Raw genomic sequence first — 27,537 nt, 5'->3', positions numbered from 1 at the left:
TCTCTCCATTCTTTGACACGAGCTCCAATACCGTATGTGTTCTGAAGCCCTGCTAATGGTCTCAGTCCCAATGGTCCCTCTTTCTCATCCCAAATGCAGAGCACTTTCTATCGATCCTACCCATCTGGCCCTTCACCCTACGTGGCCCTTGGGGCAGTTCTTGATGCCTTCCACATTATCGAATATGAGGCCTCATCTTACACCATCCCTGTGGCTTGCCTAGTTCACACTCACCTTCTGTCAGTTCTTCCTAGGAGGCACACCCCTTCCTGTGTAGGTCAGTGCCTTTGAAATATTCTTCCCCTCTGCCTCGTCCCTGCCCAGCGCCCATTCCCTAATTAATATCATTTCACCCTTAAGATCTCAGCTCAGATGCCTCTTCCTCAGGAAGCTTTTGAAGATCACACACACAATTCACCCTCACACTAAATGCAGGTCTTTCTTCTATCCTCTCCCCTAGTTTTGTGTCTTAGAACTTTTTAATTACATGCCTGCATTGTTATTATTTTATTAATGTGTCTCTCCCACAAGATGGACCACACATTCAAAAGCTAAGAATCTATATCGGGTTTGTCTACCATTACCTATCCAGCAGCTAGTGTAGTGCCTGGTACCTAACAAGTGCTTAAGAAGTATTCATTACATAAAACAACGAATAAACAAAGTATAAATTTGTATAAATCAGGGGGTCTGATGTGATCTATTTTTTGGATGAATATATTTGCTGTGAAGTACAGACATCATGAAACCATTAAGTAATGATACCTAAAGAGAAACATGCACAGATATTAAGAGAACTTAGTGTTAAGAGATATTAAGAGAACTTTAGAGATTTTTTTTTTTTTTTTTGAGACGGAGTCTCGCTCTGTTGCCCAGGCTGGAGCGCAGTGGCACGATCTCGGCTCACTGCAAGGTCCACCGCCTCCCGGGTTCACTCCATTCTCCTGCCTCAGCCTCCCAAGAAGCTGGGACTACAGGTGCCCGCCACCAAGCCTGGCTAATTTTTTGTATTTTTAGTAGAGACGGGGTTTCACCATGTTGGCCAGGGTGGTCTGGAACTCCTGACCTCAAGTGATTCACCTACCTCCTCAGCCTCCCAAAGAGCTGGGATTATAGGCGTGAGCCACCACATAAGAGAATATCTATGCATCTGTCTGTTTAGATATCATTACTTAATGATTCCTTAAATCACTGGAACTGCACATAGAAGGTAGAAACTATTAAGTCTAAATTCTATAGGGGATGGGGAACTACTTAAAAACCATGCTTTCCTTATCTAATTTATATATATGCATTTTAACTTCTGCAGCTGTATTTCTTAGGCCATTGACTGGTATCAGCAGTGTCCCTCTCCCTATGGCTCATTCCACTGCTTGACTTTGGCCTAAAACCAACAGGAATTCTTTACTTAGAGGTAAAAAACTGACAGATTCCCATGGTGACTCCAACCCCACACTCTTTCCTTTTCTCCCTCATATTAGGCAGGAAACACTAAAATTTTGGGAACAAGATATGCGTCACACATTGGAAATGTTCAAATCTGTTGATAACATTCAATATACCTCGGCTAAATGCATGAGGAGGCCACATGGTCACAGTCTAATGGAACACAGAACATAACTAATAAACTGAAGCAACATTCCACGTTATCACTTTCAGCTTTGCACAACATATGGAAACAGGCTCACGGCACCGCTTGGTTGTGTCAGAACACTTAAGGGAGGAGGATGCACATTTGGGATTTATTACAGGCACTCACCTAAGAGAAGTGTCCAAAGAAGTGCCTTATAATATCCATGTGGCTTCATGTTACAGAATTCTCACTTTTGTGTGTGTGTGTGTGTGAGATGGAGTCTCGCTCTGTCCCTCAGGCTGGAGTGCAGTGGCCGGATCTCAGCTCACTGCAAGCTCCGCCCCCCAGGTTCAAGCCATTCTCCTGCCTCAGCCTCCCGAGTAGCTGGGACTACAGGAGCCCACCACCTCGCCCGGCTAGTTTTTTGTATTTTTAGTAGAGACGGGGTTTCACCGTGTTGGCCAGGATGGTCTCGATCTCCTGACCTCGTGATCCGCCCGTCTTGGCCTCCCAAAGTGCTGGGATTACAGGCTTGAGCCACCGCGCCCGGCAGAATTCTCACTCTTAAAAGGAGTATTTTCTAGAAATGTATTTATCTTTCAGGTGTTTGAACTATACGTATGGCCCTGACTGTTCTGTATATTTGAAAGCAAAAGGTAGTAGTAACTTATTGAGAAATCTTTTTTTAAAAAGGGGTGGGGGGCAGGGGATGGGGGAGGGGTAACAGGGGAGGGGTCTTGCTATGTTGTCTAGGCTGGACTTGAACTCCTGGGCTCAAGTGATCCTCCCACCCCAGCCTCTGGAGTAGCTAGGACTACTGATTCAAGTAGCTAGAGACTAGAGGTAAATACCACAGTACCTGGCTCGAAAAACTATTTTAAACTAGAAAAAAGGCTGTTCTTTTTCTAAGTATTGCATCAATTGCATCAACTCGGACTACTGAATAGGTTTGTTTTTGTCCTCCATCCTCCCCCAGCAAAGTAACAGACATATTTCCTGTTCCATCCACCTCAACTATTTTGTCCCAGTTATAAGGCTCAAGTTTAGTTGAGTTTCTTGGTAAGTAATTTTTCTCATGCTAAAGAAGAAACATGAAGTAAATTAGGAAAAGCTTATAAACCAGAAAAATAATACTAACATGATCAAAATCTCCAAATAATTTACCTAAGAAGTTCAATTTTGGGAACTCAGCAGTTCAGATAAATGAGAATTACATAGTCAATTTCCATGTTAGCAAGAAAACTTAAAATTCAAAAGACATTGAGTGTTTGAGCCTCTCCTTAAATTCCTCTTTATCGATGATCAAACATTCAGTGCATTCCTCACAATAAGTAAGGCAGTGTCAATAACTAAGATACAGTATTCTGGGAAGCCATGCCTTCCCTAGTCTAATTAACAGGGAAACAAAACCTTTCCAAAGATGCAAATCTACCCCTTTATTAAGCTAAACAGACCTATATCAGGTGTCTCAGAAATTATCAACTTGATCACTGGTTCTGGGATTAAAATATTCAAGTCTAAATAAGTAAATTCCATAAAATAAAGGAAATCTAAGAAAAGCACTGTAAGCGGATCACTTTCACAACATGTGGGTTCCAAATAAGGAAAGAAAACCTCCCTAGCCCAAAGTTCTCACTATCTTTAAATAAATAAATATGTCAAAAGAAACCTGACAGCCTTAATGAAACTGTTTTCCGATCAGGTTTTCTCATGATTAAAATGGTCTCTATACTTTACATCTAGTGATGTAAATACTTCCTATCATTTACAAAAGATGAGCCTGAGAAAGAAGTAGGAAAACTATTCTGTTAAAACTGCCTGGTATCCACATCTATGATTTATGGGATCTAACGCCATCCCAATGGGCAGTTCCTGTGTTAAATGAAAGAAGTCACTTTTGAGTGCTTACTGGGGACATTTGAAAAAAAATACTCTCATCTAGATTAATTTTTCTTTAAAAGCAGATTTTACCAGTTTGGCCAATAATTTAGAATTCCTTCTTCTTACAGAAACGGAGTTGTTTTAATTACTGATGCTCTTGATTACTTTTTATTTTTGCAAATATGAGAAAAGCACATTTTATCACGAATCCATCACCTGCAACATAATTTATATTTATTAGAAATACCTATATTTCTAATAAATATAGATTATTAATATAGGTATTTCTAATAAATACAGAAATTGTGTGACAGTTGTAGCTGTCCAAATAATTAGCTTCATCTAAAATCATTTCAGCCCAAACTCAAATCCCAGGAAAAATCATTTTGATGAAACATTTCATTTCATTCACTATAAAGCTAGATGTTTTAGTGTAGTCCTAAGTGACATTTTGTTGCTACAGCAACGAAACTCTGCTACCTGTAGCCATGATTTGTTAAGAATTCCACCAACGAGTAAATTCTGTGCTGTGTATTCATAAAACCAATAGAATGATTCTAAGCAACATAAAAATTAAGGCTTGATTTCCTATTTATGATTTACCCATGCACATATTTACAATATATATACACATATGTACTACATACATGTAATTATGACTCTCAGCCCCACCAACATGATAAAATACCAAATTTCCATTTTAAAATGGGCACAGAACAAAAGCTGGTTTAGATTTCATTCACTAATTGCTACTTGTTTCCCAAAATTTATCTTAAAAGATAATAGAGACTATCTAGAGATAATTTTCAAAACAATAAAATTTATTATTTATATCCAATCTCATTCCAAGATGGGGGGAAAAAATATTCAGAGGTATAATCTATCTGTTCCAGTATGTGTAGTTTCCTAAGCAATGAGTTGACTTGGAAAACACCAAGCTAAAGAATAAAGAAAAAATGTGGACATCACCACCTTTATTCACCAAACTACCTTTGTAGGCTACTTACCCTCACTGGGGGGCTCCAGGCTTGCACCCGAGGCTGCTGTCCACCCTGGGAACTCTGCAGATCTTTTGAGCTACAATTAGCCACAGTGCTGCTCTGAGACCTTAATGCATTTGTGCAGCTGGTCCCACTTCCCCCACCAGGACCAGGTTTCCAAGGCCTCTGCTTGATGCCATCCAGAAGTCTGACCAGCAAGATGTTACTGGGAAGCTCCTCGACACCCGAGCCAACGAGAGTCCTGCACTCGGGACATCTGAGTTCATTTCGAGAACCTACGATCCCCAGCAAACATCGCTTGCAAAATGTATGCTGGCAAGGCAAGACCTTCGCAGAAGCATCAAGGCGCTCTAGACACACAGGACACTCCAAAAGATCCAACAAGGCTGATTCATCCATCTTTATCTACTTTACTGAGAAAAAAGCTTCAGAAATGTTCATAGTAGTGTGCATCCCTTAAAATGACTCATGTAACATCCATTTCAGACTTTGCTCTAGAGTCATGGGGAAAAAGGGGGAAAAGAGAATATGAGTGTTGTTATCTAGGGAAAAAGCTCACAAAGGAGCCAAGAATCAAAAAGTACCCAAAAGTACACTATTCCCTGTCTGAATAGTGTAGCTTTGCTTTGGAATGTGGGTTCCTAAACTCCAAAGTCAACAACTGAAAACAAAATAGGCTTTCTAAACAACGCACAATTAACCCCTAAAGATATCCAGGGGTTCACTGGGCAAAACAGACACAGAGTATTATACATAATTCCTGCAGGATTTATGAAATGCAATAAGGAACATAATTTCTTAAGCTCTGAAAGTGGTATCAGCTGCCTTAATAAAGTCTTCAACTCATAAGAGAAGCTGACAGAGACCATTGAAAGTTTCCTCTACCTGAAATTTACTTTTAAATCCAACTAAATTCCCTTTTTTAAGCCACTTTAGCGTTTAAGAAACCATGCCTCATGTGATCGCTCGTGGTAAATGATCCCAATATTAAATACATATGTTTCTTCGCTGTTCTTAAAAATAGAACTGTTTAATCTTGCCCAACCAAAAAGAGCTGAAGGTTGACAATTCTAAAAGACACAGATTTGATTGAAAGCAGCTAAAACAGAAAAGCGCCTTTCAGGGCAGTGGTTGATAAACTCTGAAACACATTTCTGAACGGCCTGTCCTAATCCCATTCAGAAAATCTGGCAAAATTACCACCAAAAGAATTCGACAACGGAATGTTGGACTGGAAACTGTGGGCATATGAAAATGAGGCCATTCAGGAAAAAGCAAGCCACTTACTGCGCCGCTCTCCCCCCTACAGCCAAAATAAATGTAAATGTGAATGCCCAGGAGAAAGAGGGTAAAAAGATTTGGCTGGTAGCATTAACAGCTGTTCTTGACAAAGTCGGAGCGGGGGAGCCCCAGGGCTGCGCCCCCGCTCCCACTGCGCAGAGCACAGGTACTCCCGAGCCCGCAGGGAGGCGCGGCGGCCGTTCGCCGCAGACACACCCCGGGGCCAGGTGTCGGCGGCACCCGGCAGGAGCCAGTCCCTGCCTGGGGCACTCACCCTACAGCCTCCCTCATCTCCGCCCCGCTTTAGGTCAGGCCGGGGACACATATCCCCCTACACGACTGCGGGAAGTTTTCAAGGACTTAAAAATAAATGCGCAGGCTTAAGTTGCGAAACTCAGCCCCACAGAGTGCCACGGGGAAGCAGCTTTCTAGCCCAGCCGAGATAAGGCGACAGTCTCCAGAGAGACCGCGCCATCCGGGAAGCAGGGGGTGCTGGGCTGCGCCCGGGGAGACCGCGGCACGGAGCCCTGGCAGCTTCCTGCCCGGAGAAGGCAGAGGCCGCGGGCTGCTCCGCTTCCGCAGGTCCTGATTCCCGGCCCAGGGGGACCCGACGGCGAGGGGAGAGAGAGACCGACCCAGGGCGGGGATGGGGAAACGCCGAGACCACCGCCTTCTCCGCAGCTAGGGGTCCGCCAACGCTGGGGGCCCGCCGGCCCCGCGCCGGCCGCGCGCCCTACCTCGCGCCTCGGCTCCTCCTCTTTGTTCGCGGCCCCGCAGCAGCGGCGGCAGCTGATGCAGATGCGGCCCCGCCGCGCTCGCCGCTCGCAGTGTCTCTGACGCCGCGGCGGCACCGAGAGACTCCTCTCTGCTGCCCCCCTCACGCGCGCACACACACCACGCCGCCGCCGCCGCCTCCCACTTTCCCAGCCAAGGAGGGCGGAGGAAGAGGAGGAGGCCGGGCCGCAGCCGGCGCCCGGGGCGCAAGGGGGCGGCCCCGCGCCACAGCGCCTTCCCCTGGAGCGGGCGCGGCACCTCCCGGAGCCGCCAGCCCCGGCGCCGGCCTCCCGCGCAGAGGTGACCAGCGCCCCGTACCCCGCCGGAGCCCGGGGTCAGGATGGGTGCGGCAGCCTGAGGGGGCGCTGGGAGAGCGGAGAAACTAGGGAGCCGGGCCCCCATGGGGCAACAAGGGGAAGGCTCGGGGACTGACGCCGTCTCCCACAGGAGAACGCGCCTGAAAAATGGAGCCACCGGAGTGGGAGGCGGCGGGAGTGGAGGCTGGGGGAAGCAGGAAGGAGCCCCGGGGCAGAGTCCCGCCGCGTCCTCCTTCGCCCGGCAGGGCTGGGCGCCCGGGACGGACTCTTCCTCCCCGGGCTGGGCGAGTCGCGACGCGGGAGGGGCTGGGTCCGCGGAGGCGGCTGGAGCAGTCCTGGCGGGAACCGATCCCGCTGCACTTTGCGTCTGGTTGCCCACCCTGGATACTTACTTGGTAGAGTCGGTGCGAAGTGTTGCCCCTTAGGGCCGAGAGCGGCGTGGTGAATCGATGGGGACAGTGCCGCGTCCACCTGCCCGCACCCAGCCATCAGTCACCCCAGGACCCAAACTGGAGCAAGCCTGGAGGACCGCTGACCCCAAAGCCCAAGGCTAGGAAAACGGTAGTATGGGCTTCCAGCCCAGCCGCGGGGGCTCTGTTATCCCTGCCCTAAGTGGGGAGAATTGAGTCTGACCTCAGGTGAGCTGGCACCGTAAAGCACGCTAAGAGGCGCCTCTTTCATCTGAGCCTGGGCTGCTGCCATCATCGTCGCAGTAATCTTTGTTTTGGTTGCCCCAGGCACACACCTGTAAACCGAAGTGGAGTTTTGAAAAACATCTTGTCCACAGGTTTTGAGGTTTTTCCGTCTCGATTTAGTGGAGAAACAAGTTAAAATTTTGTCACTGATCTAAAGTAGATATTATTGTATTGGCATTTACCATCAATTTACAAAAAGTTATCCCAAATACCCTTCCTCAAAGGTGGGCAGAAACTAGGTGGTTATAAGAAGAAAGGGTTACAACAGATGCAAGAATCTCTGCCCGGCCACCAACTAGGTTTATGATTTGAAGAGGAGTCTCAGTTTATCCTCTAGTCTCCAGTTAGGGCCACAGCTGAACCATTGAAGACATAAGGATCACATAAGCATGAAAAAATTATAACAGCTAACGATCACTCACTGTAAACCAGGCACTGTGTGGAACATTTTTCATGCATCAGTTCAATTCTCACAGCAACCCTCTATGTCATCTTTTCTCAGCCTTGTTCTAAATAGATTCATATGCTGAGAGTCATCATGTATGAACACCAAAAATCATAGCCCACTTCCCCTTCCATTAGAAGTGAGCAAATGCACGGGTATTTGGGCATTTGAGCTGAGAAAGGCTACGGAAGGAATGAATGGAATGGAGAATTTCTAGTCCAGTTTGCAAACTGAAAGTGACTACTTAGTTCTGCATGTGGAACTGGGCAGATGGATGAAGATGAGGCTGACCAGAAGATTACAGTCAATAAACAGATAAGGATTCTTTGCAGTTATTAAAACTGAAGCTCAAATGGGTTCATTTTCCCCTAGTCACACAGTAGGTCATGTTGAACCAAGACTCAATCCCAGCTCTCTGGATTCCAAGTCCAGTTCTTTCCACCATTCCAAGGCCCTGTCTTTTGCACGTCACTGTCATATCCCCACCCCAGGCAAAGCGAAGCACAGTGTGTCTCTTCCCAAGGGAAAGAAGAAACTGTTAATCATATAATTACTCGAAAGCAAGGGAAAATTTTTATTGTATTCTTATTTTGGTTTGGTGTTTGATTTTAGAGAGAGCAGCGCACAAGGTCGTAGGTAGAATTGTGCAGCTCTTGAAACTCCCGACAAAAAAAAAAAAAAAAAAAAAGTCAATAATCACACCCATTTTCTTGGTTTTGTTTTTTTGTTTGTTTGTTTGTTTTTTGGTTTTTGGTTTTGTTTTTTTTGTTTGTTCGTTTTTTTGAGACGGAGTTTCACTCTTGTTGCCCAGGCTGGAGTGCAATGGCACGATTTCGGCTCACAACAACCTCCGCCTCCCAGGCTCAAGCGATTCTCCCACCTCAGCCTCCCGAGTAACTGGGATTACAGGCGCCCACCACCATGCCTGGCTAATTTTGTATTTTTAGTAGAGACAGGGTTTCTCTATGTTGGTCAGGCTGGTCTCAAACTCCCGATCTCAGGTGATCTGCCCACCTCGGCCTCCCAAAGTGCTGGGATTACAGGCGTGAGCCACCGTGCCTGGCCACACCCATTTTCAAAGAACTGAAGACAATGTGTCCCAAGACAGCAGTGATCAAAGAATCTGGCATACATCTCATGAATATTATCCACGATGTGGCTGTAGTTCTTTTAATGCCCCAGTGCATGTTATATAGTTTTTAGAACACAACACTTTTGTTAGCTTTAGTTACTCCAGCTGTAAAATGAAGTCTTAGGCAAGTTACTTTAATCTCCTGAGCCATTTTCTGTCAAATGGTGAAAAAAAAAATCTCTCAGAGTGTTGTGGGACGACTAGATGAGACAACATGCTGGTTCTTTGTAATCTGTACATCTCTATTAAAATCAGATAGCATCATTATCATAATCTGCCAAGAATCACCCAAGCAGAGTTATTCTGGGCAAAGTCCTTTCTTCCCAGGGTCTTAAAAAAGTTTGGGACAGGCCAGGCATGGTCGCTCACACCTGCAATCCCAGCACTTTGGTAGGCTGAGGCAGGTGGATCACCTAAGGTCAGGAGTTCGAGACCAGCCTGGCCAACATGGTGAAACCCTGTCTCTAGTAAGAATACAAAAAAAAAGAAAAATAGCTGAGCATGGTGGTGGGCACCTGTAATCGCAGCTACTTGGGAGGCTGAGGCAGGAGAATTGCTTGAACCTAGGAGGTGGCGGTTGCAGTGAGCCAAGATTGCGCCACTGCACTCCAGCCTGGGTGACAGAGTGAGACTCTGTCTCAAATAAGTTTGGTATAATGCTAGTAATTGCAAAGTCCTGTCAATACTATAGGGAAAGGGGCAGTTGGGGAAGAGAAGCATGTTCACCTTTTCACGTCTGGGAACTGAACATGAAGGAAGGGATGTAAGCATGTTGTGCTTAAGATCCCTGTGACTTTGAGTAGAACCATGAAAAACATAAATATACCCTGTGACCTAATAATGATAGCTTGGGTTTACACAGTTCTTATCCTCCCAAGACTTCAAAGGACATTCATTTATATTATCTCATCTGTCTTCTCAACATCCCTCAGAAGCAGTAAAGACAGACATGATTATTTCCATGTAGATGGGAAAAAACAAGATGTAGAGAAATTATTGCTCTAAGTGGTGACAAAAATCAGGCACTTAAATATCCAGTCCAGAGCACTCTTTGGTAAACTTTGGTACTGTGCTTTCACATGAATATATATATACACGTGTCTGATTATCATTTTCCTTCAAACCTTGTTTCTTCTGCAGTTGCCATGATATTGGTAAATGATAGCACTCTTCATTCAGTTGTTCAAACTAGAAACCTAGGGATCGTCTTTGATTTCCCTTTTCCTCTCCATCAATTCTGCTAGCTTCTCCGAAAATATGTTTCAATTTCTACCCACTTTCCTTTGCCTCCAGTGCAAGTTTATTTAAGCCACCATCACCCTTTGTCTCTGGCCCTCCTAAACCAGTCTGTCTGTTTCCACTCTTGTCCCCATAATCCTGCCCAGAATATAGTAACATTCAGAGTGAGCAACAAAAAATGCATAACATACCAGTTACTACGTTGCTCCAAACTCATCAATTTCTTCCCATCATGCCTGAAATTTAAAGTCAAACATAGTCTTTCTCTTACAAGACTCACTGTCACTTGGACCCTCCACCACTGCATCTCAGCATAGTACTCTCTTTATCTTCTTTGCAGCACTTTTTGCTGTCTAATTTTTTGCTTCATTATTTATTGCCTATCTTCTTTACCTGAATATAAGTTCCCTGAAGGCAGTGACTCGGTCTGTCTTCTTTACCATTATGTCCTTCACAGCCAACACACAGTGATTCCAGTGACTAATTCTCAAATAAGGAGTTAATCAAGTATACAGTTATATTTCTTGCTATCCTAAAACTATATAGATACTTAGTACCTCACTGCCCTACAGATGGGAAATCAGGCAGACAATGTTCCAAGTTCCATTGAGAGTCTTTCTTATAATCTATCAATCAGTGAGTTTGATGTAGAAGATGAGGACACATGATTCTTGATTCTTCCTTTTATATTTCACAGTTAAGCTACAGAAACAGCTAAACACCAGCTCTGTAACACAGAACATAAACGCAATGCCAGTTTATCTTTATTCAAGGTCTTAGTTAATGACGTCACCATCCCTTTAGTTCCCCAGATAAGCAAGAAAATGCAGATTATCTTCAGCTTCCCCTTCTCCCCCTGATCCCTCCCCCTCCTACCATCCAGATGGATGATCCAGAGAGCATCAGAAGTGCTTCTTACATCTCTCTTTTCCTCCCAATCCTTATTTCAGCCCTGCCTATCTCCTACTTGGACAATAAGTACCTGCTTCCATTTCTCTCTAGTGTACCTGATTATGGAGAGAGCTTTGGAGTCAAAGTTTCTACCAGCTAGTAACTGGGTGACGTTGGGCAAGTTTCCAATCTTCTGTGCCTGAGTTCCACCTGTAAAATGGGCATAACAATACTACCTACCTTAGAGTTTTTGTGGTGATTTTATATACATTAATAAAAATGAAATGTTTAAAACTATGCCTGACACATGGTAAGTACTTAAATAATGACAGTATTATTTTTATAGATCCACTACCTAACTGAATGACTTTGCAAATTTCTTTAATTTTTTTGAGTTTCAACTTCCTTATCTATACAAATGGATATAATATTATATACTTCAAAAGCCTGATGTAAAAAAACTAGGGACAAAATGAAAAACCTAGTATAGCACCTTCCTGGCACATAGTAGGGACCCAATAAAATGTTTGTTTCTTGCCTTTTTGACTATGTATCTGTCTGCATCTGTTTCCATATAATTAGGAAGTGGACTGGATTCTATCTAAGGTTCCTTCCAGCATTAATTATTTCCATCCCAACTGCACAAAGGACATCTAAGGGCAATGGAATCCCCTCGTATAAAGCCAAGTGGTCATGAGGCACCATAGTTGTCAGGAAACCGAGCACTTAGAATCAGGCAAGCCCAGAGAGGCTATTTTGGTCTGCAGTAGTGGGAAGGTGGTGCAAACTCCACTGTCTGGCAAAAAATCGGAGCAGATGGAATATTTATAGGCACTCCCCGAGGATTTCAGTTCAATCAGGAAGGATGCTAGGAAGAAAGTTAGACTGATGAGTAGGAGGTAACTGAACTGCATCTTCCTCCAGCCTTCTTGAAACAGGTCTGAACATTTGAGAAGCTGTTTTTTGGGTAGTTTTGTTTTGTTTAAGACAGGGTCTTGCTCTGTCACCCAGGCTACAGTGCAGTGGCACAATATCACTGCAACCTCCACCTCCTGGCTCAAGCGATCCTCCCACCTCAGCCTCCCGAGTAGCTAGGACTACAGGCACGCACCACCATGCCCAGCTAATTTTTTGTATTTTTTGTAGAGATGGGGTTTTGCCATGTTGGCTAGGCTGGTCTCGAACTCCTGAGCTCAAGCAATCCACCCGCCTTGGCCTCCCACAGTGCTGGGATTACGCCACTCCGGCTAGAGAAGCTGTGTCTGACAATGAAATACCTGGGGAAAGTCAGAGTTCTCTATACAGACTAATTCTAACCCAGCCTTCAGGGAGAGATTCTTGAGGTTTAATGCAATCAGAACCATCTGCAACACTGGTTTAAAATTCAGACGCCCTCCCCTCATCCCTGGAGAGTTAGTAGGTCCAGCCTGGGTTCAAGAATCAGGTGATTCTCATGTACGTGATGCTGGGACCACAAACTGAGAAACACAAAGGTAGGCTTGTCCAGAGGCACATTTAAAGGGAAATAACCCAGGCACTGACAAAGGAAGCTAATTTTAAAAGGGCACTCTAGGGCTTTGTTTTTGTTGAGAAGGATGTGGGATCTTGGAACCAGAGCTAGTTTGCTAGGGACAATAGGAGAGGGATTGAGTGTGCCCACCTCCGTTCATTCCAGTCTGTGCCCCTCTTCCCTGCCCACCTTCCATACAGCGCTCAGCCTCTCCTCTTAATAAATGCTGGACAGATTTTTAAAGGATATCAGTTTAAAAGGGAGCTAGAATATTAGCCTGCCCAGAGAAACACACATGCTGGCCCAGCTCACTCCAGGACCCCAAATGTGAACAGAAGTCACCCATATCAAGCCTCAGAAAGTCCTGTTGTTTAATACTGTTAAATTTCAACAAAAATTGGCCCGGCGCGGTGGCTCAAGCCTGTAATCCCAGCACTTTGGGAGGCCGAGACGGGTGGATCACGAGGTCAGGAGATCGAGACCATCCTGGTCTACACGGTGAAACCCCGTCTCTACTAAAAATACAAAAAACTAGCCGGGCGAGATGGCGGGTGCCTGTAGTCCCAGCTACTCGGGAGGCTGAGGCAGGAGAATGGCGTGAACCCGGGAGGCGGAGCTTGTAGTGAGCTGAGATCGGGCCACTGCACTCCAGCCTGGGCGACAGAGCGAGACTCCATCTCAAAAAAAAAAAAATTTCAACAAAAACATGCCTGAAAATTAGATGCCTCTAATCTATATCTGACCAAAGTTCAAAGATAAATTTAACCTATATGAGGAAAAAAATAATAAGAGTTGTTCCTTTCTATTAAAACTAATTTTTCCTGTCAAATGCCATTATTATTTTAAAAGTTCAAACCTTGAAGTGGTCTTTTTGCGCACAAGCAAACTTTACCTAAACCAAAGTATTAGGGAGAGACTAGATAAATAGCCATCACTTTATTTAACCATCTTCGGGAAATGAAATTCCATAATCTTCCTTGGTAACCATCTTTATATATATTAAAAATTATTTATCAATTTTCAGACTTCTTTCTTTCTGATCAAATTTAAAGATAATGGTAAACTTTTCTAATGCATCTAACTAGGCCAGCTTAAAAATACACACAAAAAGAAAACGTGCATGGATTCACTAGAGACTCAAAAATTATGACGCAGGTTTCTTTTTAAATTATAGTGTTAGACTAAGGATGTTGGCCGCCTTTATCAGTTTATCCACTAAACTGTGTAATTCATATGTGTAATCAAATACAAGCCTATATTCTGTGATTCCATAGTAGAAATGATCCTGTCATAACATTTTCTTCTGTTTATAGCTAACTCTTTTATTTATTTATTTATTTATTTATTTATTTATTTATTTATTTATTTTTATTTTTTGAGACAAAGCCTCACTCTGTCTGGAGTGCAGTGGCACGATCTCAGCTCACAGCAACCTCTGCCTCCCGGGCTCAAGTGATTCTCCTGCCTCAGCCTCCCGAGTACCTGGGATTATAGGCACATGCCACCATGCCCGGCTAATTTTTGTATTTTTAGTAGAGACGAGGTTTCACCATGTTGGTCAGTCTGGTCTCAAACTCCTGACCTCAAGTGATCCACCTGCCTCAGCCTCCCAAAGTGTTGGGATTACAGGCATAAGCCACCACACCCGGCCAACATAACTTTAAAAATTAAATTCCATCATCTTTTTATGCCATATAAATTAATCTGATAGAGTATCTGATACATTTATTACAAAGCTTTCCCCATGTAAATTACACATATAATAAAAGTACTGAGTAATTCATCAAAAAAATTTAGTAATGATTGATGTTACTGAATTAAACCTAAGTGTAGCAATATAGAAAATAATGTTTTAAATAATCTTTCTCAAAATAATCTTTCCCCTATAATTCAAATAAAAGGCTGTAGAGTGTTTAAAAAAATATGAACCCAAGATGATATCAGTCCAGTTGATATTCTTTCTCTTTGACAAGATTGTGGAAGACTAAAGATTAAGATAATCTCCTTGTTTTCCATAATGCTTTTATGCAAAAATGATGATTTGCATAATTTCTTTTCAGTCTCAATTGAATTTCTGAAGCTATTTTTCAAGCAAACTTCCACATGTCTCCAGTGTACACCATCTGTCTCATCTCTCTTTCTCTCCTTTTTTAAAGTATTACAATTATCTTGTAACAGGAGCTGTCAAATCTTTATTCCCCAAGGATTCTTTCTTTTGATAAATGAAAAGGAACTGTATATATTGTTATGTGTAGTTGTATGAATGTGACGGGGGTTAAGGAAAGGTTAGATGTTCAAAGCTGTTATGGCTAAGTTGACATATTAGAGGAAATGTGATCAGGTAAGTTGGCCAGAGTTTTAAAATAAGATCCTTCACTATAGGAAAATGAAGAAATATTTAGTCAAAAGGTCAGGGGGAGGGAGGATCTTAAAGCAAAGAAGAATTTGAAAATAGTCTGTGGCCCATACTACAAACTATTAAAGAAAATATGGGGAAAAAAGAGGAATGGCTTTACTCACAAGCTGCAAATTGCTTATAAAGCCTATTGGCATTTGGAAATGGTTGATGCTTTTACTAGGAGAATCAAGTTTTATGTTTACATAGTAAGTATATACTCAGCAGTAACTTCCAGGAAATCACATGGATTGCCAAGAAAAAGTCCTTATTGAAGTATTATTTAAAAAAAAAAATCCTGCCAAAAACATTAAAGAGGCTTTTTAAAAATTGAAGTTCACAAGGAAATGCAATAGATAAAATTTATGTAGTACTCAGAATTTACAACTAATATATTTTATAGCATTTCATAAAACTTTTATTTGCAACTCAATTTCAATCAATTGTAAAGTTCCAATTACTAAAAAGTATAGTTAAAGTTTCAGCTATCCAGAATTATTAAAGAACGGTTCGCTCTAAAAAAACAACTTTTATTTGGAGGAAAACATTTAAAATATAGTAGGTATCAGCTGGGCACAGTGGCTCATACCTGTAGTCCCAGCACTTTGGAAGGCTGAGGCAGGCAGATCAGTTGAGGTCAAGAGTTTGAGACCAGCCTTGTCAACATAATGAAATTCCCTCTCTACTGAAAATACAAAAAAAATTAAGCAGGCCTGGTGGTGCATGCCTGTAATCCCAGCTACTCAGGAGGCTGAGGCAAGAGAATCATTGGAATCCGGGAGGCAGAGTTTGCAGTGAACTGAGATTGCACCACTGTACTCCAGCCTGGGCAACAGAGCAAGACTCTGTCTCAAAAAACATAAATAAATAAGTAAATAAATAAAATTATATGTATAATATATATAGTCTGTATCACTGACTTTTGAAATAGAGGACATTGAAAAAATTAACATTTACAGATGACTGTGAGCCATCATTATAAACATCAGTTACCGTACAAAGGGAGTAGTTAAGACTATAGAGTCAGACAGACTTGGGTTTGAGTCCTGGCTCAAAATTTCTACTTATGTGACTTTAAGAAAGATATTTAACCGCTGGGTGCGTGGCTCACACCTGTAATCTCAGCACTTTGGGAGGCCGAGGTGGGTGGATCACCTGAGGTCGGGAGTTCGAGACCAACCTGGCCAACATGGAGAAACCCCGTCTCTACTAAAAATACAAAATTAGCTGGGTGTGATGGCACATACCTGTAAACCCAACTACTGGAGAGGCTGAGGCAGGAGAATTACTTGAACCTGGGAGGCAGAGATTGCGGTGAGCTGAGATCGTGCCACTGCACTCCAGCCTGGACGACAAGTGTGAAACCCTGTCTCAAAAAAAAAAAAAAAGATATTTAACCTATGTAAGCCTTAGTTTCACTGTCTGTAAAATGGAGATAGTGGTACCTACCTCAGGTTGTCGTGAAGCTTAAAAGAGATAATACATTTGTTTGTTTATTTTTTTCTAATTTTATGTATTTATTTATTTATTTTGAGACAGAGTCTTGCTCTGTCACCCAGGCTGGAGTGCAGTGGCACAATCTTGGTTCACTGCAACTTCCGCCTCCTAGGTTCAAGCAATTCTCCTGCCTCAACCTCTTGAGTTGCTAGGATTACAGGTGTGCACCACAACACCTGGCTAGTTTTTGTATCTTTAGTAGAGATTGGGTTTCACCATGTTGGCCAGGCTGGTCTCGAACTCCTGACCTCGAGTGATCTGCCCGCCTCTGCCTCCCAAAGTGCTGGGATTACAGGCGTGAGGCACCGCACCCAGCCAAAAGAGGTAATACATTCGAAGTGCTTAGTGTATTTACATGGGACTTAGAACTCAGTAAAGCTTAACCAGTCCTAGTATTATTAGTATTAGTGTTGGTATTGCCATGATTATTTTGCATTGAGGCATTTAGTAGCAGTTTTCTCTTGCTAACACTAGAATTCTATATTTTTAAATCTTGTACAGTTGAGTGACTTTTCCAACAATAACACACTGCATATATGATGGGGGCCTCATAGAATTATAATGGAGCTGTAAAATTCCTGTTGCCTAGTGAAGTGGTAGCCATCATAAAGTCATAGTGTAATGTGTTAATCACATGTTTCTGGTGATGATGGTGGAAACAAGCCTGCTGTGCTGCCAGTGGTGTGACAGCGTAGCATATACAGTTATGTATGGTACATAATACTTGCTAATGGTAATAAATGACTGTGTTCCTGGATTATGTATTTCCTCTACTATACTTTTTAATCATTATTTTAGAATGTACTCCTACTTATTAAAAACAAAACTAACTGTGAAACAGCTTCAGGCAGGCCCTTCAGGAGGCATTCCAGACATTGTTATCCTAGGAGATGACAGCTCCATGTGTGCTATTGCCCCGAAAACCTTCCAGTAAGACAAGATATGGAGGTGAAAGATAGTGAAATTGATGATCCTGACACCTTTGTAGGCCTAGGCTGATGTGTGTGCTTATGTCTTTTTTTTTTTTTTTTTTGAGACAGAGTCTCGCTCTGTCGCCCAGGCTGGAGTGCAGTGGTGCGATCTCGGCTCACTGCAAGCTCCGCCTCCTGGGTTCACGCCATTCTTCTGCCTCAGCCTCTGGAGTAGCTGGGACTACAGGCGCCCGCCACCATGCCCGGCTAATTTTTTGTATTTTTAGTAGAGACGGGGTTTCACCGTGTTAGTCAGGATGGTCTCGTTCTCCTGATCTCGCGATACACCCTCCTCGGCCTCCCAACGTGCTAGGATTACAGGTCTGAGCCACCGCGCCCGTTTTTGTTGTTGTTGTTGTTTTTGAGACGGAGTCTCGCTGTCTGGTCAGGCTGAAGCGCAGTGGCGCGATCTCGGCTCACTGCAACCTCCGCCTCCCTGGTTCAAGCCATTCTCCTGCCTCAGCCTGCTGAGTAGCTGGGACTGCAGGCGCCCGCCACCACGCCCAGCTAATTTTTGTATTTTTAGTAGAGATGGAGTTTCACCATGTTGGCCAGGATGGTCTTCATCTCTTGACTTCGTGATCCACCTGCCTCGGCCTCCCAAAGTGCTGGGATTACAGGCGTGAGCCACCGTGCCCGGCCTATGTCTTCATTTTTAACAAAGAAGTTTAAAATGAAAAACAAAATTACAGAATGAAATAATGTCTTTTGCAGCAACATGGATGGAGCTTGAGGCCATTCACAGAGGTGAACTCAGAAACAGAAAACCAAATGCCACATTTTCTCATTCATAAGTGGGAGCTAAACAATAAGCACACATGGAAATAAAGGTGGAAATTATAGACACTGGGGACTCCAAAAAGAGGGAAGGTGGATGAGGAGCAGGGATTGAAAAAGTACCTATTGAGTACAATGCTCATAATTTGGGTAACAGGTACTCTAGAAGTTTAAATTGCACCAGTACACATATACCCATATAACAAGCATAGGCAGGTACTCCCTGAATCTATAATAAAATTAAAAAATGTAATAGAAAAAAGCTTGTAGAGTAGGATATAAATAAAGAAAATATTTTTGTATAGCTGTACAATGTGTTTGTGTGTTAAGCTGTATTATTGCAAAGGAGTAAAGAGATTTTTAAAGTGTTTATAAAGTACAAAAGTTTCAGTAAGCTAAGATTAATATAGTATTGGAGAAAGAAAATTTTTTTTATAAATTTAGTGCAGCCTAAGTGTACAATGTTTATAAAGTCTACAGTGGTGTATAGTAATGTCCTAGGCCTTCATACTCACTCATCACTCACTCACTGACTCACTCAGAGCAGCTTCCAATCCTGCAAGCTCCAATCACGGTAATTGCCCTAGAGAGGTGTACCACTTTAAAAATCTTTTATACCATATTTTTACTGTGTCTTTTCTGTTTGGATATGTTTAGATACACAGATATTTACCATTGTGTTACAATTGCCTGCAGTATTGAGTATAGTACCATGCTGTACAGATTTGTAGCCTAGGAGCAATAGGCTAAACCATGTAACCTAGATGTGTAGTAGGCTATAGCTTCTACATTTGTGTAAGGGTACTCTATGATGTTTGCACAAAGATGAAATCGCCTAATGACACATTTCCCAGAACATATCACTGTTGTTGAGCTATGTATGACTGTACTTAGAAACTTCTCTTTTGTTTTCTCTTTCTTCTCTTTTTACAGCCATCAGAAGCCGCCCAAACCTTTAATGGTGAGGGTTTAGAAGTGCCATACAAGAGGAAGAGTTTTAGAGGGCCCACTCCCGCCATACTGCTTTGCCAGCACCTTTACTTCTCTGATATTGCTGAGCTCCAGACCCAGCTTTCATTGATGCGATTCTCATTGTAAGAACCTGATCCTAAATCTTTACACATTCTTGGCCTGTGCCATCCTCTGATGCTTGACTCTTATGTTTGGAATCCTTCTCTCCTACTCACCACCTCTTCACCCACTTTTGATAAATAATCTTTCCAGGTAGATTTTATCTTTAACTCATCTTGGACCTCCATTCTCACATTTTTTCCTGAGCATGTTAGTCACTTGTCTTGCTTCCAACTGCCGGTTTTCTCAGATCCAGCCTTCTTACTTGAGGCTTGGCAGCAGATGATTTTTTCTCACTATTTCCACAGTAGCAGTCTTTCTCACTTAGTTTATCCACACTGCTAGCATCTCAGTAATCAATCAACCTATATTGTAACACCTGTGTGTAGAGTGATAGAAATTAGTCAAAATGCAACGATACCATCAAAGTTATTCATCTCCTTTTTCTTTTTTTCTTTTCTTTTCTTTTTCTTTTTTTTGAAACAGAGTCTCACTCTGTCACCCAGGCTGGAGTGCAGTGGCGCCATCTTGGCTCACTGCAAGCTCTGCCTCCCAGGTTCATGCCTTTCTCCTGCCTCAGCCTCCCGAGTAGCTGGGACTACAGGCGCCCACCACCAAACCCGGCTAATTTTTTTATATTTTTAGTAGAGACGGTGTTTCACTGTGTTAGCCAGGATGGTCTCAATCTCCTGACCTCGTGATCCGCCTGCCTTGGCCTCCCAAAGTGTTGGGATTACAGGCGTGAGCCACTGTGCCTGGCCTTCATATCCTTTTTCTTACCTGTATCCATCATTCCCTCCTAACCAATGTAATGGCTATGTGGCTTGCTTTCCTGTCTTTCTACATGCTCATGTAACCATTTATAAAACATATGTGCATATATACAGGAATTGAGTTTTTTTTAAAAAAGGATTCAGCTAGGCACAATGACTCACATCTATAATTCCCAGTGTTTTTGGAGGCTGAGGCAGGAGGATTGCTTGAGATCAGGAGTCTGAGACCAGCCTGGGCAACATAGCAAGAGACTCCATCTCTACAAAAAAAATTTTTTTTAATTAGCCAGACATAGTGGTGTGCACCAGTAGTCCCAGCTACTCAGGAGGCTGAGGTGGGAGGATTGCTTGAGCCCAGGAGTTTGAGACTGCAGTGAGCTATGATCACACCACTGCACTCCAGCCTAGATGACACAATGAGACCCTATCTCTAAAAAGGAAAAAAAAAAAAGGATTCTATTTTATACATATACATTTTTCTGCATCTTGCTTTTTCTCTCTATAAATACATATTATAAGAATCCTATTCAGTCAACTGCCATAGAGCTAACTTATTCTAATGGCTGCATAGTTTTCCATGAAATGATCATATCCCAATCATTTTTCTTTCTTTCTTTTTTTTTTTCTTTTTTTTTTTCTTTCTCATTCTGTCTCCCGGGCTGGAGTGCAGTGGCACTATCACAACTCATTGGCTCACTGCAGCCCTGATCTCCCAGGCTCAAGCAACCTTCCCACCTCAGCCTTTCCACCATGGGAGGCACACACCACTGTGCCCAGCTTTTTTTTTTTTTCTTGGTAGAGATGGAGTCTCACTATGTTGCCCAGGCTGGTCTTAAACTCCTGGGATCAAGCATCCTCCTGCCACAATCTCCCAAAGTGCTGGGATTACAGGCATGAGCCACACCCCCAGCCCCCAATCATTTCATTTTTTGTTATTCATTATTCATTAGTAGTCATTCATTATTAGTCATTAATGTTTCACTAATGTTATTCATTAGTAGTCATTCATTATTTTGTTTTTTGTTATGAAAAACAAAGCTGCAATAAACATTCTTGTTTCTATATCCTTATGCAGAGAATGGATTCCTCAGGATGGATTCTCCTGATCAAGGGGAATGCATATTTCTAATGGATGTTGCTACATTTCATACCACAAAATGGAACATTCAACTATCTATCATGAAAGCATGAAAATATCCATTCCACATTCCCAAATCACCCTTGCTGGCTGTTGTGCTTTTACATTTGTATTATTTTGGTAGGTGCCTTATGATATCTGATATACATATATGTATGTATATATGTATGTGTGTATATACATGTATGTGTGTGTGTGTGTGTGTGTATATATATATATATATATATATATTTTATTTTTTATTTTTTTTGAGGCAGAGTTTTGCTCTTGCTGCCCAGGCTGGAGTGCAATGGCGCAATCTTGGCTCACTGCAACCTTTGCCTCTCAGGTTCAACTGATTCTCCTACCTCAGCCTCCCGAGTAGCTGGGATTATAGGCACGTGCCACCATGCCCAGCTAATTTTGTATTTTTAGTAGATACGGGGTTTCACCATGTTGGCCAGGCTGGTCAAACTCCTGACCTCAGGTGATCTGCCTGCCTCAGCCTCCCAAAGTGTTGGGATTACAGGTGTGAGCCACTGCGCCCAGCCTATATATATATATAATATATATATATAATATATATATATAATATATATATTATATATATTATATATTTTATATATTATACATGTATGATATATATTATATTATACATGTATGATATATAATATATGTATAATATAGAATATATAATATATGTATGATATAGAGAATATATAATATATGTATGATATAGAGAATATATATAACATATGTATGATATAGAGAATATATATTATATATGTATGATATAGAGAATATATATAACACATGTATGATATAGAGAATATATATTATATATGTATGATATATTATATATGTATGATATAGAGAATTATATATGTATGATATAGAGAATATATATTATATATGTATGATATAGAGAATATATATATATAATTTTTTTTTGAGGCAGAGTCTTGCTCTGTCACCCAAGCTGGAGTCCAATGGCATGATCTCTGCTCACTGCAATCTCCTGGGTTCAAGCAATTCTCCTGCCTCAGCCTCCCAAGTAGCTGGAATTACAGGTATGCGCTATGGCCTGGCTAATTTTTGTAATCTTAGTAGAGACGTGGTTTCACCATGTTGCCCATGCTGGTCTCAACTCCTGGCCTCCAGCGATCTGCCCATTTCAGCCTCCTAAAGTGCTGGAACTACAGGCATGAGCCACCATGCTTGGTCAGTATTTCAAATTGCATTTTTTTCCTGACTGCTAGTAATCTCTTTTAATTAGTTTATTTGTCAGTTTGATTTTCTCTTAGTTGAATTGATTAGTCTTTTTTAGTCTTTTTTTTTTTTTTTTTTTTTTTTGACAGGGTCTCGTTCTGTCACCCAGGCTGGAGTACAGTGTCATGATCTCAGTTCACTACACCCTCCGCCTCCCGGGCTCAAGCTATCCTCTGACCTCAGCCTCCCAAGTAGCTGGGACCACAGTCCACACTACCATGATGCCTGGCTAATTTTGTGTGTGTGTATTTTTGGTAGAGACGGGGGTTGCCATGTTGCCCAGGTTGGTCTGGAACTCCTGCTCTGCCCACCTCGGCCTCCCAAAGTGCTGGGATTATAGGCATGAGCCACTGTGCCCAGCTGTGAATTGATTAGTGTTTGTCTCCTCAGTTTAATAAGAGCTCTTCGTATGTTAAAAATTTAACCACTCATCTGATATTTGCATTGCTAATATTTTCCCCAGTTGGTAATTAGTCTTTTCACTTTCTCTATAAATTTTTAATTTTAAACAATTTTGAAACACTTTTAAACTTACAGAAAAGTTGCTAGTACAATATAAAGAACTTTTATTTTCCTGAACCATCTGAGAATAATTTGCCAATGTGATGCCCTGGCATCTCACAGACATTCTCCTACATAACCACAATACAACCACCAAAATTGGGACATTAACATTCATATATTGCCATCAGTAAATTTTGCTAATAATAATAATAATCCCCAATAATATCCTCTAGATTAGTGGTCCCCAAACTTTTTGGCACCAAGGACTGGTTTCATGGAAAACAATTTTGCCACAGACCAGGGGTGAAGGGGTGGTTTCAGGATGATTCAAGTGCATTATATTTATCATGCACTTGATTTCTATTATTATTACGTTGTAATATATGATGAAATATTTATGCAACTCACCATCATGTAGAATCAGTGGGAGCCCTGAACTTGTTTTCCTGCAACTGGACAGTTCCATCTGTGGGTGATGGGAGATAGTGACAGATCATCAGGCATTAGATTCTCATAAGCAGTGCACAACCTAGATCCTTCCCATGCACAGTTCACAATAGGGTTCATGCTCCTGTGAGAATCTAATGCCACTGCTGATCTGGCAGGAGGTGGAGCTCAGGAGGTAATGCGAGTGATGGGGAGCAGCTGTAAATACAGAAGAAGTTTAGCTCACTTGCCCACCACTCACCTCCTGCTGTGTGGCACAGTACCAGTGATAGCCCCCAGGGATTGGGACCCCTGCTTTCAGAACAGAAAAGCCATCCCATTCAGAAGCAGACATTGCATTTCACTCTCATGTGTCTTTAATCTTCTTCAACTTGGAAATTATTTCTCATTCTTGAATTCTTGTTAAGTTTATAGGCCAGATATATTGTAGAATTTGGGTTTGAAAATATTCCTCATTATTAGATTCAAGTTATGCACCTTTGGAAAAAAATTCAATGAAGCAAGAAGCAACGTTGTATTCCTCGTGTCAGATGGCACATGCCTTGGATTCGTTGTTGTCCAGTTTGATAGCTTATTTAAGATGATGTCTTTTCTTCTTCTCCACCATGAATTTATGTTTTCTTTCTCTAGTATTCTCTCAGGAAGTACTTTGAGACTAAGTAAATACTCTTATCAAACTTTTAATTTATTCATATATTTATGTGTATCAATATGTACTCATGGTTCTTAATTTCCTTCAAAGGATTATATGTGTTACTATCATTAATTCATTATTTTGATGCGTAATTTCTCCCAGTCCAATGAAGGAAAATGATAGCCAGAAACACAAGTGTAACAACAGGATTATTGACTTAGTCGGACTTCATAGGGTGTAGTCAGGAAACACCTTTGTTTTCTTCCACTCTTGCCTCAAGCATTTTTTGTCAGAAACATTTTCCTTGCTCTTGTTGACTTTTCCAGTAGATCCCGTGAGTTTTTCAGCCACTTCAGATTCTAACAACACTACCATTTTTAGATTATGTAGTTCCATCCAACCTCAACTAAAACCTCAGTATCTCATCCAATTCAAAGTTTTTCCTCTCTCCCCAGCTCGGGCCTGATTCACTGCCTTCCATACCAGTGGTTAGGAGGGGTCTGATTGCTCCTGTTACCTACCTGCCCTCCCTGTATTGGTCTGTTTCCATACTGCTGTAAGGATACTACCAGAAACTGGGTAATTTATAAAGGAAAGACATTTAATTGACTCACAGTTCTGCATGGCTGGGGAGGCCTCAGGAACCTTACAATCATGGTGGAAGGGCAAGCAGACACCTTCTTTACAAGGTGGCAGGAGAGGGAAAGCGAAGGGGGAGGAGCCCCTGTGAAACCACCAGATCACATGACAACTCACTCACTACCATGAGAATAGCATGGGGAAACCGCCCCCCTGTTCCAGTCACCTCCCTCCCTCCACACATGGGGATTACAATTAGAGATGAGATTTGGGTTGGGACACAGAGCCAAACCGTATCACCCCTATAGGCTCCTCCAGAGTTGGGGTGGGCAGTGTGTGGGAGGGAAGAAGGCACGCCAGCAGCGCTGTTTGCACTTTTCCCTTGCCTGTCATACGACCTCTCTCATGTTACATTTTCAAATTCTAGTTCTTTCTTGGTGTGCGGCAGTTGAGCCTTTGGAGATTTCCCTGAAATTTTATCTCTTTGGGGGAGTCTTACATAAGAATCAGCTTTTAGATTTACCCTTTATACTTTGTTTTCTGTTCATTAATTTTCATCTTTATTCTCTCTTCCAATTTTATGTTTTGTGTATTTTGGTGTTCTTGTTCTAAATTTTTTAATTGGACCTTAAATATTTTTTAAATTTTTTTCCTCTTTTTTTGAGACAGAGTCTCACTCCGTCACCCAGGCTGGAGTGCAGTGGCACAATTTCGGCTCACTGCAACCTCTGACTCCTGGTTCAACCATCATGCCTGGCTAATTTTTGTATTTTTTGAAGAGACAGGGCTTCACCATACTGGCCAAGCTGGTCTCAAATTCCTGACCTCAAGTGATCTTCCCGCCTTGGCCTCACAAAGTGCTGGAATGACACTGTGTCTGGCCTAAATTTTTTCCTTAATAATAAAACATTTAAGGCTATGAATTCCCATAGGAATAATTTGAACTATGTTGTGTATATTTGGGTACGAACTTTTTCCTCACTGCTTTGTATATGGTTTGTAATTTCAGTTTTGTTTACATTTTGATGAGTTATTTAGAATATTGTTTCTTTCTTTCTTTCTTTTGTTTTTTTTTTTTTTGAGACAGAGTCTCGCTCTGTCACCCAGGTTGGAGTACAGTGGCACAATCTCAGCTCACTGCAACCTCTGCCTCCTGGGTTCCAGCTATTCTCACGCCTCAGCCTCCCAAGTAGCTGGGACTGCAAGCACACACTACCACACACAGCTAATTTTTTTCTTTTTGTATTAGTAAAGATGGGGTTTCACCATGTTGCCCAGGCTGGTCTCAAACTCCTGGCTTCAAGTGATCCATCCACCTCAGCCTCCCAAAGTACTGGGATTATAGGCCTGAGCCACCACACCCAGCCTAGAATATTGTTTCTTAATTCCAGGTAATTAGAGGATTTTTTGAGGAGTATCCCTTTTCATTATTTACTCCTTTTATTTTCTCTTTTGTATTATAATCAGGGAATGTGGCCTATAAAATCTCTACTCCTGTATATTGATGTAGATATCCTTTGGAAACAAAAACAAGATTAACTTTTGTAAATGTTCCATTAAAACACAAAAGAAATATAGTTATGACATGTAATATTTCATACATGTTTTAGGTCAAATTTGTTGGTTGTTTTATTCTATTCCTCTGTTTCTATTTATTTTGTCTGTTAGATATGTGAGTCTGAAAAAGGTGTGTTAAAATCTCCTAACATAAAGATTATGCTTTGTATGTTTAGCTACTATAATGATGCATGAACATGATTTATGATTGTTCTACCTCTGTTATCAATTTGCCTTTCATCATTACATATTAATATGTATGCTATTTGGTCCAATAATAGGACCACTAGTCTTGACTTCTTTTGATTTATATTTACCTGGTGGATCTTTTTGGTTTGTTTGTTTGTTTGTTTTGAGATGGAGTCTCACTCTATTGCCCAGGCTGGAGTGCAGTGGCACGATCTCAGCTCACTGAAACCTCTGCCTTCAGCGATTCTCCTGCTTCAGCCTCCCAAGTAGCTAGGATTACAGGCGCCTGCCACCATGCCAGGATAATTTTTTTGTATTTTTAGTAGAGCGGGGGTTTCACTACATTGGCCAGGCTGATTTCGAAATCCTGACCTCAAGTGATCCACCCGCTTCGGTCTCCCAAAGTGCTAGGATTACAGGCATGAGCCACCGCGCTGGCAGTATCTTATTACATATCCTCTGAAGTTTAACTTTTCTTTCTCACTTTGTTTAAAGTGAGTTTCTTTTGTTTGTTTGTTTGTTCGTTTATTTGTTTGTTTGTTTGTTTGAGGTGGCATCTCCCTCTATCACCCAGGCTGGAGTACAATGACATGATCTGGGCTCACTGCAGCATCTGCCTCCTGGGTTCAAGTGATTCTCCTGCCTCAGCCTCCTGAGTAGCCGGGATTACAGGCATGTGCCACCACGCCCGGCTAATTTTTGTATTTTTCGTAGAGACAGGGTTTTGCCATGTTGGCCAGGCTGGTCTTGAACTCCTGATCTCCAGTGATCTACCCGCCTCAGCCTCCCAAAATGCTAGGATTACAGGTATGAGCCACAGTGCCTGGTCTAACATGGGTTTCTTAAGTAATATGTGTTTGGGTTTTGATTTTTAAACCACACTGTCAGTTGCCAGTAGTTATTATCCTACTACTTTCTGATATTAAAGTTGCAGTTAGAAATCTAAAGCCAGTCTTAATCTTTTTCTACATAAACAATTTGTTCTTTCTATCTAGAAGACTGTAGAACTTTATCATTA

At 42.0% G+C, this 27,537-nt stretch overlaps 1 protein-coding gene across 1 annotated transcript in view; it reads right to left on the bottom strand.

Moving 5' to 3' along the window:
• Nucleotides 1-6,717, bottom strand: part of SH3RF1 (SH3 domain containing ring finger 1) — a 178,425-nt gene extending 171,708 nt beyond the window's left edge. The window contains exons 1-2 of the mRNA XM_023228815.2: nucleotides 6,474-6,717; nucleotides 4,462-4,949 (exon numbers count right to left, since the gene is read on the bottom strand). Coding sequence (XP_023084583.2) covers nucleotides 4,462-4,854 — 393 coding nt within the window. The 5' untranslated portion in view covers nucleotides 4,855-4,949; nucleotides 6,474-6,717. The remainder of the gene's footprint in view (nucleotides 1-4,461; nucleotides 4,950-6,473) is intronic.
• Nucleotides 6,718-27,537: the final 20,820 nt, after the last annotated feature.

This window comes from Piliocolobus tephrosceles, chromosome 3, assembly GCF_002776525.5.
Source record: "Piliocolobus tephrosceles isolate RC106 chromosome 3, ASM277652v3, whole genome shotgun sequence".
In the NCBI taxonomy this organism is placed as follows: domain Eukaryota; kingdom Metazoa; phylum Chordata; class Mammalia; order Primates; family Cercopithecidae; genus Piliocolobus; species Piliocolobus tephrosceles.
The sequence above is the reverse complement of the archived record's forward strand: the minus strand, read 5'-3'. Positions and strand labels throughout refer to the sequence as shown.